The 18949-nt window shown below is 39.0% G+C and overlaps 1 protein-coding gene across 1 annotated transcript in view; it reads left to right on the forward strand.

Annotated features, from left to right (window-relative positions):
- man1a2 (mannosidase, alpha, class 1A, member 2) overlaps window positions 1–18949 on the forward strand; it is a 71175-nt gene that overhangs the window by 38772 nt on the left and 13454 nt on the right. Inside the window, exons 5-8 of the mRNA XM_007895860.2 lie at window positions 610–690; window positions 6018–6112; window positions 12144–12267; window positions 13097–13190. Coding sequence (XP_007894051.2) covers window positions 610–690; window positions 6018–6112; window positions 12144–12267; window positions 13097–13190 — 394 coding nt within the window. The remainder of the gene's footprint in view (window positions 1–609; window positions 691–6017; window positions 6113–12143; window positions 12268–13096; window positions 13191–18949) is intronic.

Here is an 18949-nt window from a genome sequence, read left to right on the forward strand (position 1 = left end):
ACATGATATTGTGCTTTACGTTTGACCCTAATTTTATGAGAGTAGTTAATGAGAATTTCCAGAATTGTGACGAGCATTTTGTCACACATATGGTATGCTCTTTCTCTTTACTGATCAGAATAATTCATAAATTTGTTAATTTAATGATTTATCAAATGTAATGATCCAGTGAAATTGTGTGTGTGTCTGACTTGTTTACATCTGTTTATAAGCTGGAATGCTAGTCATTTATTCATTTTTGAGTTGGTGTCCAAACAGAAATCTTCTGCTTAACAAATGTACTCATGGAACATGTGGACTCGTTTTCTAATAAGATATTGCCAGTTGAAGTTTTGTTTCAACTCTGGTTACCTCAACATTTATGAACATTCTCCAACTCTACTGTTATTTTGATTTATAGTGAAAGCTAGTTAGGAATCTGCTTGGCAAAATTAAACTGTATTAATGTGCTGAAACTGGTGAACAACAAGCTTGTGCAAACCCTTCATGTAAAGAAGAGTATTGTGATTAGTCATCATAATATGGGTTAAGAAAACTATAATACTGTATTTCCATTTTTTAGAGGTGCTTAAATGCATCTGCTCAATTCACTTTGTTTCCCTCTCCTAGAATGCAGAAGTCTCGGTCTTTGAAGTGAATATTAGGTTTATCGGAGGCCTGCTTGCTGCTTACTATCTCTCGGGAGAAGAGGTACAGTTAAACATTTTTTATTTTTCCTTTTTTAAATGAACTACCTTCCCCTTTAATCCTGCAGTTCTATCTACACTGTTCTGTCTTAACACAAGTTCATCAGGATAAGTAACCTCTGTGCAGTAACACACAATCTTCATTGTTTTGCCACTACATGACTATCAGGATAAGTAATCCCTATAAAGTAACTCCCATAGGGAGAGAGATGAACATTAAAATGTTTTAAGGAAAACCCAGGAAGTAGCACTGAGCAAAAATGGAACAAAACTATAAAAAGATAAATCACTATGAAAAGGAAAGCACATTTGGAAGGTATTCGTAATCAACAAGGTATTTTTAAAAAAAGTTGTAGTAAAGGAATTGTAACTGAATTGTATGATGATACATTGGTTTGCTGTCTGTTTTGAGTTTTAGATTGATTTTGGTCAGGATCCGATCTTTTGTCTTTCGAGAGAGGCTGTGGTAAAGCTGTCATTTTTCTTCGGAAAAAAAGGCTGAAATTCAGAGATGTAGTTTTAAAAATAGATGAGGTGAAAACAGTAAGATAATGTTGCAAACATGTTTACAAAATGAGAGCTATATTGTTAAAGTAACTTAAGAAAAATATGTAATTGTAATAGTTAATTGAAAATGTAATCCCAACATTCTTAAAGTGCCTTTCACATCGGGAGGATGTCCCAAGGCTCTGAACAGTCAGGGATTAGGACCCGAGTGGGCGGGGAGGGGATTGGGATCAGGGAAGGTGGAGGGCAGAGAGGGTAGGAGGGTGGCCGAAGGTATACAGTCAAAGAGGAGGGCCTTGAGGCGTGTCTTGAAGGAGGCAAGGGATCGAGTGAGGTGAAGGGAAGGTAGGATGGAGTACCAGAGGGTGGGTGCAGAGAGGCTGACCGCTGATGGTGCGACAGGCCGGGTGGAGGACATGGGGCAGGCAGGCCGGAGCCCACTGAACAGAGGAGGCGGATAGGTTGATAAGGGGTTAGCAGGTTGGAGAGGTAGGAAGGGGCAAGGTCATGGAGGGCCTTGTTGGTGAGGATGAGAATTTTGAACTCCATCCTCAGGGGTGGGGAGTCAGTGGAGCTGGGTAAATAAATGATGGAATATAGAAATAGACCCTTCGTGTATAAGAATTTAAATAGTTTTAGCGACTTATGTCAAAGTGATTACTGTGAAGAAGTTGCAATAAATCCATGGAAAATAATAGGGAAGTTTGGACAAAGGAGGATCAGGCCGTTTCCTAAATACGTAAACCGTCCTGTCCTCTTTTGTGAAACTCACTGACTTTTCCCAACAATTTTCTATGGAGCCATGTACCATTCCCCTGTACTCTTGGATTGATTGCAAGAAAATGCTTGTCTGATTATTCTAACCTCTTTCTTGCATCTATCCTCTTTGTCTCTATTTTATCAACACAACTGACAAACTTGCAATCCAGAACTAATTTCCTGCTCCCACTTTTTTGTTGCACACCCCACCTTGCTAAGCCAGTCCGGAACCTTGGGGCCTTGTTTGACTTCAACTATCCTTTCTACCCCACATCTGAGCCATGACCCACTCTGTCTTCCCCCACCTCTGCAAAGTCGCCCGGCTCTAACACTGTCTCACACTGCAGGCTGCCGAAACCCTCATACATGCCTTCATTACATCATCGAGGCTCGACTATGCAAACTCACTGCTTGTCAGCCTTCCAACTCCTCCCTCCACAGGCTGTAGATCATCCAGAACTCTGCACTAGGTTTGTTGTTGTTGTTGTTGCATTTGATATTGTGCTATATCATGTCTTCGAGATGTCTCAAAGAGCTTTACAGAATATACTGTAAAGTGAATTGACTGTATATAAGAACATAAGAACATAAGAATTAGAAGCAGGAATAGGCCATTCGGCCCCTTGAGCCTGCCCCACCATTTGATAAGATCATGGCTGATCTTCAGACCTAACTCTAATTACCTGCTCTATCCCCATATCCCCTAATCCCTCTATTTTTAAAAAATCTATCAGTCTCAGCCTTGAAGATGTTCAAGGACTGAGCCTTCTGGGGTAGTGAATTCCATAAATTCACTGCCCTCTGAGCGAAGAAATGTTTCCTCAACTCTGTTCTAAAAGGCTGACCCTTAATTTTAAGACAGACCCCTGGTTATAGATTCTCCTACCAGGGGAAACAGACCCTCAGTGTCTACTTTATCCAGCCCTTTAAGAATCTTATGTTTCAATAAGATCTCCCCTAATTCTTCTGTACTCTAGCGAATATAGCCCTAGTTTATTCAGCCTATCCTCATAGGTCAGTCCCCTCATCCCAGGAACTAACCGAGTGAATCTATGCTGCACCCCCTCTAGGGCAAGTATGTCCTTTTTTAAATAAGGAGACCAAAACTGCACACGATACTCTAGGTGCGGTCTCACCAAGGCCTTATACAGTTGCAGCAAGACTTCCCTTTTGTGAATGAAATGCAGCAGCCAATTGCACACAGCAAGGTCCCACAAACAGTCGTGGGCTGAAGTGACCAATTCATTATTATTTTTTTGAAGGAATTATTACTCCCGGAAAAGTCATCCGCCAATCGACTAACAACCCGGTTCCTACTTATTGCTAGGTAGACAGAGGGTTGCGGAGTAAGGAAACTTGCCTAACGTTTCGCCCTGCCGGGAATCAAACCCAAGTCTTTTGTTTGCAAGGCAGTGCCCTAACCACTGAGCCACAGGACTCCACGAAAGCAGCAATAAAACAGTGTATATAGACTTATGTTGCATTTGCTACAGCCAGAAAACAATGTTTATGTAGCGCGTACACTGCTTCCAAGAATGGCTTGCATTTTCTATATCAAATAACTAACTTATAGCAGCTTGTGAACATGACTTTTAATTCATTCATTAAAAGTCAGATCAAGCAGCTATGAAGTTATATCCCTCAGGTACCATTCTTGTGTTCCATGGTTCTCTTTTAAAAACATTTAATAATTCTGTACATTTTAAAAATGAAATGCTATGGCTTTGTAGGCTAGAGGCATGTGTGTGTCAAAATAATTGCTTTGTCTATGTTTATACATTCAATTGATGAGACATTTCTCACATGAAAAGTTGTGGAAACATTTGGTTTCTAGAATTTTATTAATTTTGGTGGAAGTTGATCTTGTAAAGTCTGAGTTAATGAAGTTTGATTTATAGTGGGCGAGGAGGAAAATGAGTCCAATGTACCAATTTACTTGCCCTATAATAATGTAATAACACTCATGCCATTGTAAATGCTTATAGGAAAGTTGGAGTGCTTTATTTCCATTCTAAGATGCAGTAGAAGGTCCTCATAAATCAATAAGAATGTCTGCCTCCAGCTGGAAAACTGCACAGCGACTTGAACCCACAGTGACCTTACTTTGAGTATTTCTTTTTTTAAAAAATAGCTCACGTATTATTAAAAACAAGAGGCGGCTGACAATTTTGCTTCATTTTGAAGATAGAACTGAAATGATGCCTTTTATATAACCTAAGCTTTTAGCATCAATTGCCGCTGCTAATAAAAGGAAATGAGGAACAATGAATGGTGTGCTCCGAGGTTAGACAAATGAGTCCTGCTTTGTTAATGGAGTTGAGCTTGATTTCTAGTAAGGATTTCTTTTCTAGTAAGGATTTCCAATGTAGTTGAGAAAATAAATTTATATCTTGTTGTTGATAAAAATGTATTTAAAGCAAAACTTTTTTTATTGACATTTTTAGAAGCTATTTTAAAACGGGCCAAAAACATTAATTACGTACTTGTATTCTGCAATGCTTGGAATATGACCAATAAGCAAAGACATGTTCTACTAGAGTGATGAATTTCTGTTACAATAAAATCACATCAAAATATACCCCTTTTAATGTTTGATTTCTTATGACCTAAGGACATAAGAAATGCTAGTCAAAAAAAGACTAAGGTCCATCTAATTCGCCTTCCACCTTCCTGGTGGTCGCATGTGAACCCACACTCTACTTTGATTCATGGCTTCACTCAAGTTAAGAAATGGCTGACTTCTGTGACATTAGTTTACCAGCGACATCACTTCCTATACAGGCAACGGAAAGGACTTCAGCAAACTGATGGCTCACAAGTCGGTCAATTTCACTTCTCACAGGCCAGCTGGTTTCCAAAGTATGAGAAAAAATGGCCAACTTCTAGGTCATCAAGTTGCTGCCAATGGCGTATCCTGAATGCTGCAGGAAATGTCTCCCGAGGACTTATTGGGGAGGAACAGAATACATCCCGCACAGACAGACTCTAATTGCTTTCCAGCGTGCTGGAAGAGCATCCCTTTTTGATGGAATGATCCAAGTCCTGCCCACTGCAAAGATCAGTTGAAGGATCTTAAAGGGATTGGGAAATCATTGTGAGTAAGAACATTGAATCTTCAGTAGAAGACTTGGATTAAGTACACGTCTATCAAATTGGCCTGCCCAATAACATTTTTACTAAACATTTTGATCATAATCTTAAAAGCTTTGATCTTTGATCCTAAACATGTCTTCACAGCTTTCGTTTCCACATATCTCTAAAATTGCCAGAATAACTTTGCTGCAAAGAGGGGAAACATGAAGCACAAATATTGGATACACACAACCTGTCATTCATAAATGTGTAATCTTTGTTTCAGAATGGATAACTAGCCGTAGGCCGTTATATTCAACTTAATATGGATCAACCCATTCTAATTTTCAGTATACTGTTATTTTTTGTGTTGCCATAGCTTCTATATATTGTGTGTTTCCAAGTATCGAACAACAGGATAATACCCAGAATTGCTTCTCTACTAATTTTGTGGCACAGTACCAAATCTGGTCTTGTGACACAGAATTGAAAGCAGAATGTCTGGCAAGGCATCTCTGAGGGGGCAGAAATAATACAAAGCCATCGTGCATCTAAAGATGCATAATTTATATGTAGAATAACCGTGCTAGATTGTGTTATATGTAGTAACCTAGCTTGAACTTCAGATATTGATGAAAAAGTACTCCGGTTTCCGTCTTGCAGATTGATTGCCTTGAAGTTTTACAATACAATTCAGGATTGTAAAGCACTCTAGGCAATGTCTATTTCTCAAAACTTGAATTCAGTTCCTATCCAAGCAAGATGTAAATTATAAAAGATTATCGTGTAGGATGCAAGCTTGATTTTAATTGGGGTAATTCCTGATTTTGGAAGTGAGAGGCCTGTTTTCATTGCATTTCTCTTTCACTAACTCTCCCACACACAATGGAGTGATTGATTACTTAAATTCATCTGCGTGGACAAGATTGTAACATCATCCACAAAGGATGAGAAATAGTTCTTTTGTTAAGGAGTATTCTTATTCTTTTGCAGGTCTTTAAGCAGAAAGCCGCACAGCTCGCTGAGAAGCTACTGCCCTCGTTCAATACTCCCACAGGCATTCCTTGGGCAATGGTAAATCTGAAGAGGTGAGCTGATGTATCAATATTTACATATTGCATTGATGGAAATGGGAGAGAAAAAGTAGGATTCCGAATAGGAACATCTTTCAAAATATTCCAAGAATAGTAAGGTATTTACTACCAATACCTTGAAATATACATGAATTATTTACACTGGAACTTCTGGAGACTATAAAGGTTATTATCTTCATATTTTTAGCCATTACATTCATGTTTTTTCCAGTAGATCCTAGATATGTTCCAAGTATTCACACTTATTTAACATCCATTATTTTATAGTATGTTTCCGTCCCATTATGGTAGATGATCAAGGTTCCACTGTATTCTAGTTTATTACAAGAATGTGCTGAATTATGAATAATCTCATGTTCTGTACATTGCTCTAATTGTACTTAGAATATGTACGAGACTATTACCTTTTCAGATGAATGAAATCAAAAATAACTAATTTGATACATCAAAACGGTATTTTCAAGATGTTAAATTGTTTTAAAAAGGTTAATTCAAGTGTAGCAGTCTTATTAAAACTAGATTTTATCAATGTGGAGTCCTCCTGATTATAATTCAACTTGTGTGGAAGTGGGTGGACATTATATTCAAATGTCTGCTAAACAGTGCTGACTCTGAAACACTTAGTGTAAAGTGGATTGAGTTAAAAATCCTCATATTCGCTTTCAAAACCCTGCAAGGCCTTGCTTCTCCCTACCTCTGTGACCTGCTAACTCCGGACCGATCTGTCCACTCCTTCTGCTTAGCCCGCCCTATTATTGGCAGTAGGGCCTTCAGCCTTTCTGTCCCACCCTTTGGAACTCTATACCACAGTCCCTTTGACTCAACCCCTCCCTTGCTTCGATCAAGGCTTGTCTCAAGACCTTTCTCTTTGACCCCACCTTTGGTCACCCTTACTGCTCTCCATCCTCCTGATCCCATCCCCCAGCTCGGGTGAAAATCCTTGATTGTCCATTGTCTTGGGACATCCTCCAGGCATGAAAGACCTATACAAATGTGATTTGTTGTTGTTGAGTTGGCTCCAAGATGATGTGCATACTTACGCATGGTAATAGAATGTCGGAATTCAGTAAACCCTTGGTAGCGGTCTTGGTCGTCTGCTTCCTGAATCGGATAGGTCTGCAATACTACAACACACTGATGATGACAGACTAGCTAGCTTTGTTCATCAGGAATACTTAGAGGGTCAGATCAGTAACTGGGTGCAGGAATTCCTCCCACTCAGCTCCTGCTAATTCCGCAAGATGCAGCCCTAATGGGTAGGGTGATCCTTTTTGGATAAGCACTGAGAAGCTTTCCAGACAATGGCAAGCAATGTAGTTTTATCTGGTATTTTTCCAGCAATACCACAACGCACACTATGGGGAGGGCCTGAAGCCTTGGCTCTTGCATAGCTGAAGCATAGCATGTAAATAGTAAAATTCCTGGGAATTGATTGTGGAGCATTTTTAAGGATTGCAGTAAAAGGCTCCACTGTATCTTTAGCAATTTGGTGCACTCTTTGTCAAATCTTTTAATAATAAAATCTGGCTATCTGTTTTAGGGTGTTTGTCTCCCCCTCCACTTTGTAATTACAGTATGTTGCCCACGTATTAGATGCAAAACTTGAGCTGACGATGCATGCTGTAAATCCTGACCATGGTGGAATATAACTGCCTTCTACTCCCACCCCTTTTCTTCTAGCAGACGCTACTGCTTTTTTTTAGAAAAAAAGAATGCTCTGAGTTGCTGCCAATTGTGTAGGATTTGATGTCTAATTTTGCATGTATGCAGAGTGATATGCAGAGTGCTAAGCAACTATTGCTGAAGCTTTGCAATATTGTTCCATGTATTGGACTTTCTGGAGGATTGTACCAATGAACTTGCACGTGCTGTTGCTCACTATACTGAACGATATAATGAGTGAGACCTCAAAGTTGCATTTGGTAGTTGTTTGATGGCTAATTGTAATTATTCTCTTGTGTATGTGGCATACATATGTGGAACTTTTGTTTGGATGTTCTTAAGCATGGAGAGAATCAGGGCCCCTTTTGGAGGCGAGTTGACTCCATTGTGCCTCACCTGGCAAAGCGGGAATGGAAGAGATATTCTCTGTGAGTGGCTTGGTGATCTAATATCTGAGCCAGGTTGCACCATTCAGCCTGACTCTTTAGTGGACTTAAAAGGGTAGACATATGACTAGGAGACATTGGTTCTTTCAACTGAACTTTAAACCTGCATACTATAATAATTGACCTAATCTGATTACTTAACATTACATATTGATTGCAATTAAGGTTATTGTAAGGATGACACCCTAATTCTTGGCGTAGTAAAGATGAACTCTCAGTAACAAAATATTATCACATTCAGTTGTTTTCACTAGTTACTTAACTCAATGCTGAAGGTGAAATTCCTTTTTTTACAATATTTGCTTCCTGTCTAATTTTTATATGCTTCACTCTGCCCTATATTGTTATAAAGTTATAGTTAAAAGTTAACAACAACAACAAGATTCCATTTATAGAGCGCCTTTCACGTCGGGAGGACGTCCCAAGGCGCTGTACAGTTGGGTCAGGACCCGAGCAGGGGGGAAATGGTCAGGGTGAGGGGAGGGAAGGGAGGGAGCGAGGAGGGGGTAGAGAGTCGAGAGGGGAGCTGAAGGCTCGGTCAAAGAGAAAGGTCTTGAGACCGAGCTTGAAGGAGGAAAGGGAGGAGGCGGCGAAGGCACTGGGGGATAGAGTTCCAGAGCCTCGGGGCTGAGAGGCTGAAGGCCCGGCCACCGATGGTAGGGCGGTTGGGGCGGGGGACGTGGAGCAGACCAGAGCCAGAGGAATGGAGGATACGGGCAGCTAAGTAGGGGGATAGTAGGTTGGAGAGGTAGGAGGGAGCAAGGCCGTGAATGGCCTTGTAGGTGAGGATGAGGATCTTGAATTCGATCCTCACCAGTGGAGGCGAGCGAGGGTGGGAGTGATGTGGTCCCGAAGCCTGGTGCGGGACAGTACACGAGCTGCAGAGTTCTGAATGATCTGCAGCTTGTGGAGGGAGGTGCTGGAAGGCCGGCGAGGAAAGTGTTACCAAAGTCATCTTATCAAAGAATTTAGAAATGTCTGTGGCTACAATTCTGACTTGATGAGGTGCTTGAGAGAATCTTTTTCTGGACCAGGTCATCAGATATGTCTGCTTTGCTTTAAAAGCAAATTGCTGACAAGTTATCAAAGAGGTGTTCCAACAGCTTTTGATTTGCTGGGATTCTGGGATCTTCAATATGATATCTGTTTCATTTTTCCTTGTGTTGGTTTGAATCTTTTGGAAAGTGAGCAGCTGCTGCCTACTCAATTATCAGACCCTATAGCTGGACATTAGGATTAGAGTTGTGCCCAATGTGCATGGTAATGTTGTGCCCAATTGCAATTATGTACTGGGACTGCAATGGCCTTATACATTCTTATGTTCCCCTTCATCACAGTAGTGCAGGTATCGGTAGCTGGAGGAAGCAATTTGCAATTGGGGTTGTGTTTTATTCTCTTGCTATGCTATTTTAAGCATAGCTATTCAGCTTGGGTTTGATTATAGTTTAGTGAGATGAGATAAATATTACCTTTTCTTTTTAGATGTTCGTTGTTGGGAAAGTGAGTATGAGCTAAGTCAACCACATCTCTGATCCCACAAGAAATTGGGCAGAGAAAGGAACGTTTAAAACTGTTTGAATTGATGTTTTTGTTTCCCCAGTGGGATAGATTGCAATCTGCATGGGCCTCGCAGAAAGCGAGCATTCTTTCCGAGTTTGGCTCTCTTCATTTGGAGTTTCTCCAAATTTCTCGTTTATGGAGGAAGAAAAAGTAAATCTATGCCTTCATGTTTAGGAACAGGTGTGGCACTAAACTGCATTGCATGATGCTGACTGAGTGACTGAGTGGCTCTCGTTAAATGTTTCTGCTGCTCCTGTTGGGAGTGTTATTTTTCTATATAACTTGACTCATGGGTTATTGCTCATAAAAAATGTTTCCTTGACCCAAGTGGGATAACCTAGCACTGTACTTTTTACAAATCAATAACTCATTGAAGTGGGGAGAAGATCATGGTAATGTATATTGTACAACACGTTATACTGGATATACTTGAGTAGTGAAGAGTGACATGTAAAATTGACCCATTTAAATCGCAGGATTAAGTTGAAATCAGGAGGTATGGGCTGCACTAAGTTTCCTAGCATGCAAAGGATAGCAACATTATTGTATGGTGCGCGGTGATGTTACTTGCAGAAATATCACATTTTTAAAAATGATGCTGTGCCAAGAATGATAATTAAGTGTCAGTGCTACCACTTTGTTGCTTTCTGCTCCAACAGTAGGCAGACTGAAACCCAACATAAATCTGAGCAACCTGTAAGATAATTTGTCAGCTTCTGCCAAGCTGTAGGTGCAGTAATGAATAATAGTAGGACACAAAATATATTTTCAACTATATCACTGCTGCACAGAATTGAAAACTGATTAGTGGTTGGTAATGTTAGGGTATAAATATCAGGTTTGAAATGATGCAGTATTTTCCAGGTAGAACAGTAGTAAGAGGCAACATGTTAAAAAAAACAATGTTGGATATAATGAGGGGGCGGGAGGGGAGAGGAAATAAGACTCTTTGAGAATTGACTGATATTAGACTTGTGCTTCTTTTGTTTCCCTTCCTTCTCCTGTTCCTAAACCTTGATTTCTCCTTGCTTTGAATCCCTTTTGTGTCTTGAGTTATTGCCTTCTTTTCTGTGTCTAATCCATTTGAATAATTAAAACCCACTAACAGTCAGCGGATTTTATTTATTCAAAATGGTTGAAAGTGTCAGTGCTTTTGAGTTGGTAAATGGAAGACACACAGCTCCTTTTTTTCCGTCCCACCTCCATCAACCTAAAAGCAACAGGGCGTCCGTTAGTGACAATAAATCCAATTTTGCTGAGAGTACAGTAGTTGGTTACTATTTTAAAGAAAATTGGATGGTGTGGACAGCCTGTCTCTCTCCACAACAATCGATTACTGCCATCAGCATGTGGAAAACATTCACTACAAAGGTGGCTTTATTGGGTAGATTAAATGAGCAAATGAACTGGGAATGGGAATTCTAAGTATTAGATGTGTTGATTGACATTTCACTTTAATCATATCTCTGGCAAAGATGCATTGAAGGAGGAGCAATAGTGCAGTATTTCACTCACTGGCTGGAATGAACAGATTGTAAAACACTGTATTAGCTGGCATTCTACCAGTGGAAGTAATCTGCTCTCTGTTACACACTATAAGCTACTATTGAACAGGGATAGCTTTTTATTATCAATCTAAACGGCCCTCCAAAAGTTGGTTACCTGCACCTATGCCGCAGGCATTTAGGTGTTGCAGGAGAACGGAGCAACAACAACAAATTACATTTGTAAAATGCCTTTCATGGCGGGAGGATGTCCTGAGGTGAGAGACAGTCAGCAACCTCAATCTTGATGATTAAAATCTTGAGGGTTGTTCAAAATGATTTGGTCAGAAGGTGGATGTGAAGAATTTAATTGATCTCGTTAACTCTTTGAAAAGATCAATGCAACAGGCTGCGATTTTTAAACTGATGTACCAAGGAGATTGAATGTTGGCCCTTTTTCCCAACCCCCTGAAAAGGTGAATATTAAAAATGGAAATGTAATAATCTATTCGACATATTGGGATTTTCAGAGCTCCCAGTGTGGCTTTTGTTTAAAATTTGATTTGGTTTATGGGCTACTATTACCAGATCCGAAGTAACCTTCATTTGCTAACTAGCCAGCAAAGAAAATTCAAAGCAGACAAGATAGAAATTACAGTGTGTAGATTTAATAGCAACTGAAGGTATTGGTAAATATGATGCCAGGTGTTTATTTTGGGAGGTTGCTCCCCCCCAAAAAAGAATCATATTGCCCTTGAGGAAACACTACAAACTGTGTGCTTGCAGTTTTGGATGTTATACTAACCTGCTAACTTGCTTTGCTCTTCTGTTTGTGCTTTTTTTTTGTCTTTTGCTGCGTTCTTGCACCTTCAGTGGTGTTGGACGGAATTGGGGCTGGGCATCTGCTGGGAGTAGCATTTTGTCTGAATTTGGAACTCTGCATTTGGAATTTGTGCATCTAAGCTACTTGACCGGGGACTCCGTCTACTACAACAAAGTAAGTGTGTGCAATCGCATGTTATATAAAACAATACACTATCCTTTTTGAAATGTAAGAATACTGACCATTACCACTCCCTTTTTTAAGATTATATTTCATCCTGTGTCACAGAAAACTTACTGCAACACACAAAATGCTAGACTTCTGAGGGACTGTTTTACCATGAGATTTTTTTCTGTAGATGTTCAAGAATGTATTACCATATTTTTTACAAATGAAAAGTGCATAAAATTCAGACCTGAACTGTGATTTGAATTATCATGTTTATTTTTGCAAGTGAAGTGGAACTCAATATAAACAGACTAATTGTAATTTTTAGAAATTGCTTCTCCTTGAAAAACATTGCTCTGATGCTGGCATTTTCTTACCTTTGAAAATCTCATTGAAAAGTTTTCCCTGATGCATTAATAGGTAGAGATACAGCAACGGGCAGTACAAACCAGAAGGTTGCAAATTCTGATCTTTATGCTGAGATAGCTCGTGCCACCGTGGTAATCACTTGAGGAGTTGCAGTTTGCCTTTGTGCCCGTGAGTTAGGAAAAGGACAAATAGGACAAGATTCTTGCTACTCATTGTCATCTAGATGGCAATTTCCTAATAGAATTTATGTTTTTGTGGACATTGGATGAGGACAGGATTGGGATTGATTGTTGAGTAGCACACTTGGATCGCTTTGTCCTTTCATCTGAAGAATATGTCTGGGGGAGGGGGAAAGGGAAGAATTAAGAGATTATTTGTGAAAATAGAATAGTAAAGTAAGGATTAATTCAACACAGATAATTGAGGAGAAATAATGAATGAAACTCATGATTGAAACTAATTGCAGGTGTTGCATATTCGGAAGCTGTTGCAGAAGATGGATAGACCTAATGGCTTGTACCCCAACTACCTTAATCCAAGGACTGGGCGGTGGGGCCAACGTGAGTACCATTTTGTCTATTTGTCACATTAATCAGGATGACAGCTGTCACAGTATAATCCACTTAATCAATTTGCTCAGGTCCAAATCCCTGACTGTCCAGTGCCCTGGAACGTAAAAGGCGCTATAAAATTTAATTTTGTATTGCATTTTTAGTGCTTTTCTATTTTTAGTAGACTGTGTGGCTCTTGAATGTATTTAAAAATATATATAGTTTTAGTGTCTGATGTAAATTGCATGATGCTGTTTCCTTAAAATCCAGATGTTTATTTTCTGATTTCCACCTTTGTCTAAGCAGCCCCTCAGCACAAAACAAATCCTGTTTTACATTTACAGAATAATACAGGGAGATTTGGATTTGGTCTGAATCGTGCTTTTGTCAGTATGATCAGTATGATTCAGACAGAAGTTGAAGGAACCTAAAAAGATTAATATTCTGGTTTATAAGGCAGACTAAGTACATCTCTGAAACAGCTCAACCTAGTGGTCATGTGGAGAAGGGAATGTTCAGTAAATCTAAAATCTATTTTCAATATACAGACGTATTAAGCAATGTGGCAAAAATATCACATATCAGTTTCAAGATGCCCATCTAAGGTTTAAATTTATATACAGGGAATTAAGTTCAGAATCTACCTCAACTGATTTGATTGTAAACTGTTTGACAAAATTGAAATTGATCATCAAAGGCACAGAATTAAGTTTATTTGCTCTAATCCCATTCTCTTGCTTTTTCTCAATGACTTGTAGTATTTTTCCTCAAGTGTAATTCAGTTTCCTTTTTATTGTTATATACATTTTTTCAACAGCATTTGTAGTAAGACATTTCACATTCGAACAACCCTCTGTGAAAGAATGTCTTTTATAACCTCTCCCTTGTTTCTCATCATTTTCAATTTATGCCTATTTATTAGTTTCATTTATCATGGGAAATAGTCTCTTTATTTACTCTATCAAAACTATGCATAATTTTATTAATCTCCAGTGGATTTCCCTTTATTGTTCTCTGCTAGAGCGAAAAAGTTCCAACTTTTCAAGATCATCCATAAAACTAACTTTTCACACATGGTATGATTCTCCACTCTTTCCATGGCTGTGATTTTTTCATATACAATAGGAATGTAGCAAAACAAGAACACAACGAGGGTTTCAGCCCATCAAGCATGCTCCACCAGTTTATTAGATCTTGTCAGTTTTTTTTAATTTCTAATGCCTCGGCCATTTGCCATATCCCTTAGTATCTCTACTACTCAATAATTTATCTCTACAGTTGAGAATCAGTGGGTTTTGTTTAAAATAAAGTATACAACCCCTTTCTAATCAGCCTCTCATCACACCTTAGCCCCTTCAATGTATGTATTAATCAAGCTGGACACCCTTCAAGACTATTATATCCTTGGGCGCTTTTGAAGCTAAGGCCATAACAGCTTTACAAAGGAAACTGGATAACACTTGAGGAACAAGTATTCGAGGGTATGAGGAAATAGTAGGAGAATAGGGTGACAGCATATAGCTAACTATTATAAAGATTGTATTCTAAAATCTGACCACAGTAATCTAAATGAGGTCTGTCCAAAGTTCTATATAACTAGTTGTAATTGTGTAACTCTATACAACTATGTAATGAGGTGCCAAAAACTGGATGTGGAGCACTCAACTGTAACCTACCTTGTACAAATTTAGTGTTACCTCCTTGCACTTGCTGTTCTCCATCGAGTAACAAAATCTCAATATTCATATTGCGACCTACATATAAAATCTAGAAGCTGAAGGAGCTTAAAGAAAGAAAATTAATATTGTGCTCAAAGAGCTAGAATTAGTGCTGCATTTGTATGTGGCTTTGTAAAGCCACAAAGTGAAGAGTGGCAGATATATATGCAATATGAATGTGAAGCGCTTTGAGACGTGTTAAAGACAAGATAAGGCGCTATATCATATACAAGTATTATATATCTACAATGGTTATATGCTGTAATCCTATTCTACTAGTTCCTCATACTTTCCATTGCTTGTTCCTCAAGTGTTATCCAATTTCCTTTTGAATACAGGATTACCATCAGGTCATCTTAATGCTTTTCTTACTTGTGTTTTTCCCCCTTTTCTGTCTTCCAATATTACATGAAAGCTGCTTTATAAATGCAAGTATTCATTCTTAAAATAAGGCCAAAGTGTTGCATTTTTATTGCAGCAAATAGATTACCACAGAATTGTCACTAGAAGGTGGTTTGAGGTTTCAAAGATATAACATTCAAAAGGAAGATGCATTCTGGCTTCTTAGACAGTAGTAAAATCTTAAATATTCATATCAGTATCAAATTTATACTGCAGTTGGGAAAAGAAAATTTTCCAAATCATTTTAGAGAACACAAATCATTAAACAGATTCTAGCTATTATCAATGAAAGGTATCATTTTCAGCTGAAAGTCAACAATTATTTGAAGATGCTTAGCATCTAGGTCTGGAACAAAGCTGTAATTTTTTTTGGTTCTTTGTTAAGCTTAGCTTCAATACTCCTACTAATTGCTACATTTTCAACTTCATTTACTGCCCCAATTCCTTCTTTCTAACAGAATTTTTGTGCATTATGATTTTGATAGTGGAATACTTTTCAAGATTTGGATTAATCTTGAGATATAAAATGTGTGATTGTGAAGCAGAGAAAACATAATAATAACACTAGGTTTGTAGACCAGGGCACCAGTAAACTGGAACATCTGAATAGCCCAAGCGATTGCATAGTTTACAATTTAAGGCTATTGAAATATATGAATGACAAAACTTAGTGTAAACTTACCAAACACTTTTTTGATTGTTACACTCTTTTCCCATTTGAAGTCATGATTGGCATTGCTTTTAATTTATCTGAAACAGTATTGTGACATTTCATTGACAATTTGTGACAATTAGCTGAAGAGATTGCAGTGCAGAAATTGTTTCCTTTTTGAGTGAAAGAAAATGGTATCTTGCCCTTCTTGGCAATCACAACACCAGCCAAACAGACCATCATACACGATTGAATGCCAAAATGGTGTTAGACCCTTTTGGGAGTATGAGTTGGGAATTTGTGGATGCCTTTCACAAGATTGGTCTGGATCAAGAAGGCCATTCAACCCATCCTTTTTCATCCCCCCAGCACACTACTGTTCTCCATCTATCACTGCATCTGCTGCTTTTTAAATGAATCTGGTAACCTGGCTTCTACCTTTTCTGGCAGCTTGCTCCAGTCACTGATTACCTTATGCATAAACATTTGGCAGTCACCAAGTAAATCTTATATAGACATTGTATACATTAAGTGTACAGGAGCGATTTGTCATTCAGGTATTGCAGTAAACATTTGAGGTATTTAAAAGGTAGCATTGTCTCCTTGCTTGTGAGTCTCCCCAACTCCTCCCTCCACAAACAGCAAATCATCCAGAACTCTGCAGTCCGTTTCCTTTCCTGGATCAGGCTCCTGGACCCTATCACCCCCATCCTTGCTCGGCTCCATTTGCTCCCCATCACTCAGCGTATATAGTTCAGCGTATATAGTTCAAGCGTATATAGGTCCTCGGCTTCAAAGCCCTCCACGGCTTTGCTCTTTCCTATTCTGTAATCTCCTAACCCCCTACCAACCTGTCCGCTCCCTCCGTTCAGTGGGCTCTGGCTTGCTTCACGTCCCCCGCCTTGCCCACCCCACTATTGGCAGGCGAGCCTTCAGCATCTCTGCCTCCACCCTCTGGAACTCTATCCCACAGTCCCTCCGCCTCGTCCCCTCCCTTGCCTCCTTCAGGACCAGTCTCAAGACCCTCTTCTTTGATTGTGCCTTCGGTGACCCTCCTATCCCTACCCTCACCGCCCTCCACCCCTCCTGATCCCAACCACCAGCTTGGGGGCGGATCCCTGACTGCCCAGCACTTTGGGACCTATTCCTGATGTGAAAGGCACTATACAAAATGTAATTTGTTGTTGTTATTGTCTCCATCTGTACCTACTTTATTGTGCTTTCTGGCCTTAAACAGTGTGTTGTAGTTGGTGTGCAAGCCTCCTCCTCAGTCAACAGCTTATGTGTGCAAGATTTCTATTTGATATGAACAATACCAGATGAGACTTTCATCTACAGTTGAACTGAGCGTAGAATTTTGCTGCAACATTCCTTTCTCTTGGTTTAATTGACTGGTTAGTTATTTTGTAGAATTCAGTAGAACGTATTTAATGATGTTTATACTGCTGAAAGCTTTCTGCAGTAGAGCAAAATACTGTAATAGGAAGACTGACTTATACTTCCTGTTGACATTGAGTTGGTTGAACTGGCCCTATATGTTTTTACAAAAAACATACTTGCACCCAGTTTCAGAGTTCTGCATATTTGCAACCATGGAGCAAGCAGAGTGTCAGTCTTTTAAAAATTAAAAAAGTAATCACTTTAAAGTTTTTGAGCTGTCCAGTAGCCAACTGGAAATTGAACTGCTCCTGGAATAACCCCCTCTAGGGTCCAATTAATACTGGCTCATGCCTGATTTATGGTGCAGTTTTTGTTTTAAAAAAAATCAGTATCACACTCGCAGCGCTTTGGCAGAAAATGTGCAATATAATTGCCACTTAGCTTTGAAACTGAATACATTTGTTCACCCTCTCACAAATATGAAAATATATATCTTGGAAAATTAATACATTACCTGAAGCTTCTATTGTAGTTGCTTCTTCTGGACACAAACCTTCGCACTAAATTTAAGGATAAAGGGTATCTGATGTACTTTGGTGCCCAAGACAATCGAAGACTTCTTTTAGACCTAAGGTTTACCAGGACTGCCGGTCATTTATTCAATTGCCTTATTTATGCGACAGGCCTTGCTTAAATCTAGCTGCATGTTACTTGATAATAAAATGCCACTGATTAAATTGTGTAAAGGCTCAGCACCTAGTCGGTTCCTGGGGTTGGAAGAAGAAGAATGAATGTTAAATGGAATGCCTTATTGCATGTATTCTGTCCATTTATATTGGGGTTGGGAAAAGTGCGCAAGAGAGAGTGACAATTTCTTCACATATGTACTTTCTTATCAATTTCTGGGACATTGTGGGCTACATTGTGGGCAACATCTGTAGAGGTGCTAGCAACCAAGGTTATCCTTCCTTAGCCGAGGGAAGATGTAGTGTACAACTAAAGAGGAAAAACGAAATCACAAGCAAATTTTTGTACGATTTAGTTTTATTTGTATCTTTAAAAATTCTTCAGTTCTACGTTCATGGCTTACCAGAGCCTTAATAGGTGAACAAATCGTTTCTAATAGTGTCTTAATGCAATGTATCATACCACACCTTTTGTCTCTTCCTTTGAATATACTTGTAGTTTTGATTTTTTTTATTTTATCATTTTGTTCTGTGCAGCATATTCCTTAGCTGGACCTGAATTATGTAAGTGTATAAAGACTATCTGATTTGCTAGATAGGAGCCAGTTACATAGAGCATTCCGTGTTGTTCTCTGCATTCCCAGTACCCCCTCTGCATAGATTTAGCAAACCCACTCAGCTACAATTTCATTGTCCTCCCCAGAATGCTGGAAGTGTTGTTTTAAAAAGAAAAGTATTGCTGTAAAACATTTTGCTCTGTAAAATTGCTGTTTGTTAGAGAATGTCTGCACACATACAGTATGTATAAATATATACTATCAAATTATTTTACTAGAGAAACAGTGAATTCATTTGTAAATTTCTGGAAATTAGGAATCACCTACAGTTTAATAATAATAAATAAAAATGAGTATAAATGAATAAACCTTT

This window comes from Callorhinchus milii, unplaced genomic scaffold (genome assembly GCF_018977255.1).
Source record: "Callorhinchus milii isolate IMCB2004 unplaced genomic scaffold, IMCB_Cmil_1.0 Scaffold4, whole genome shotgun sequence".
In the NCBI taxonomy this organism is placed as follows: domain Eukaryota; kingdom Metazoa; phylum Chordata; class Chondrichthyes; order Chimaeriformes; family Callorhinchidae; genus Callorhinchus; species Callorhinchus milii.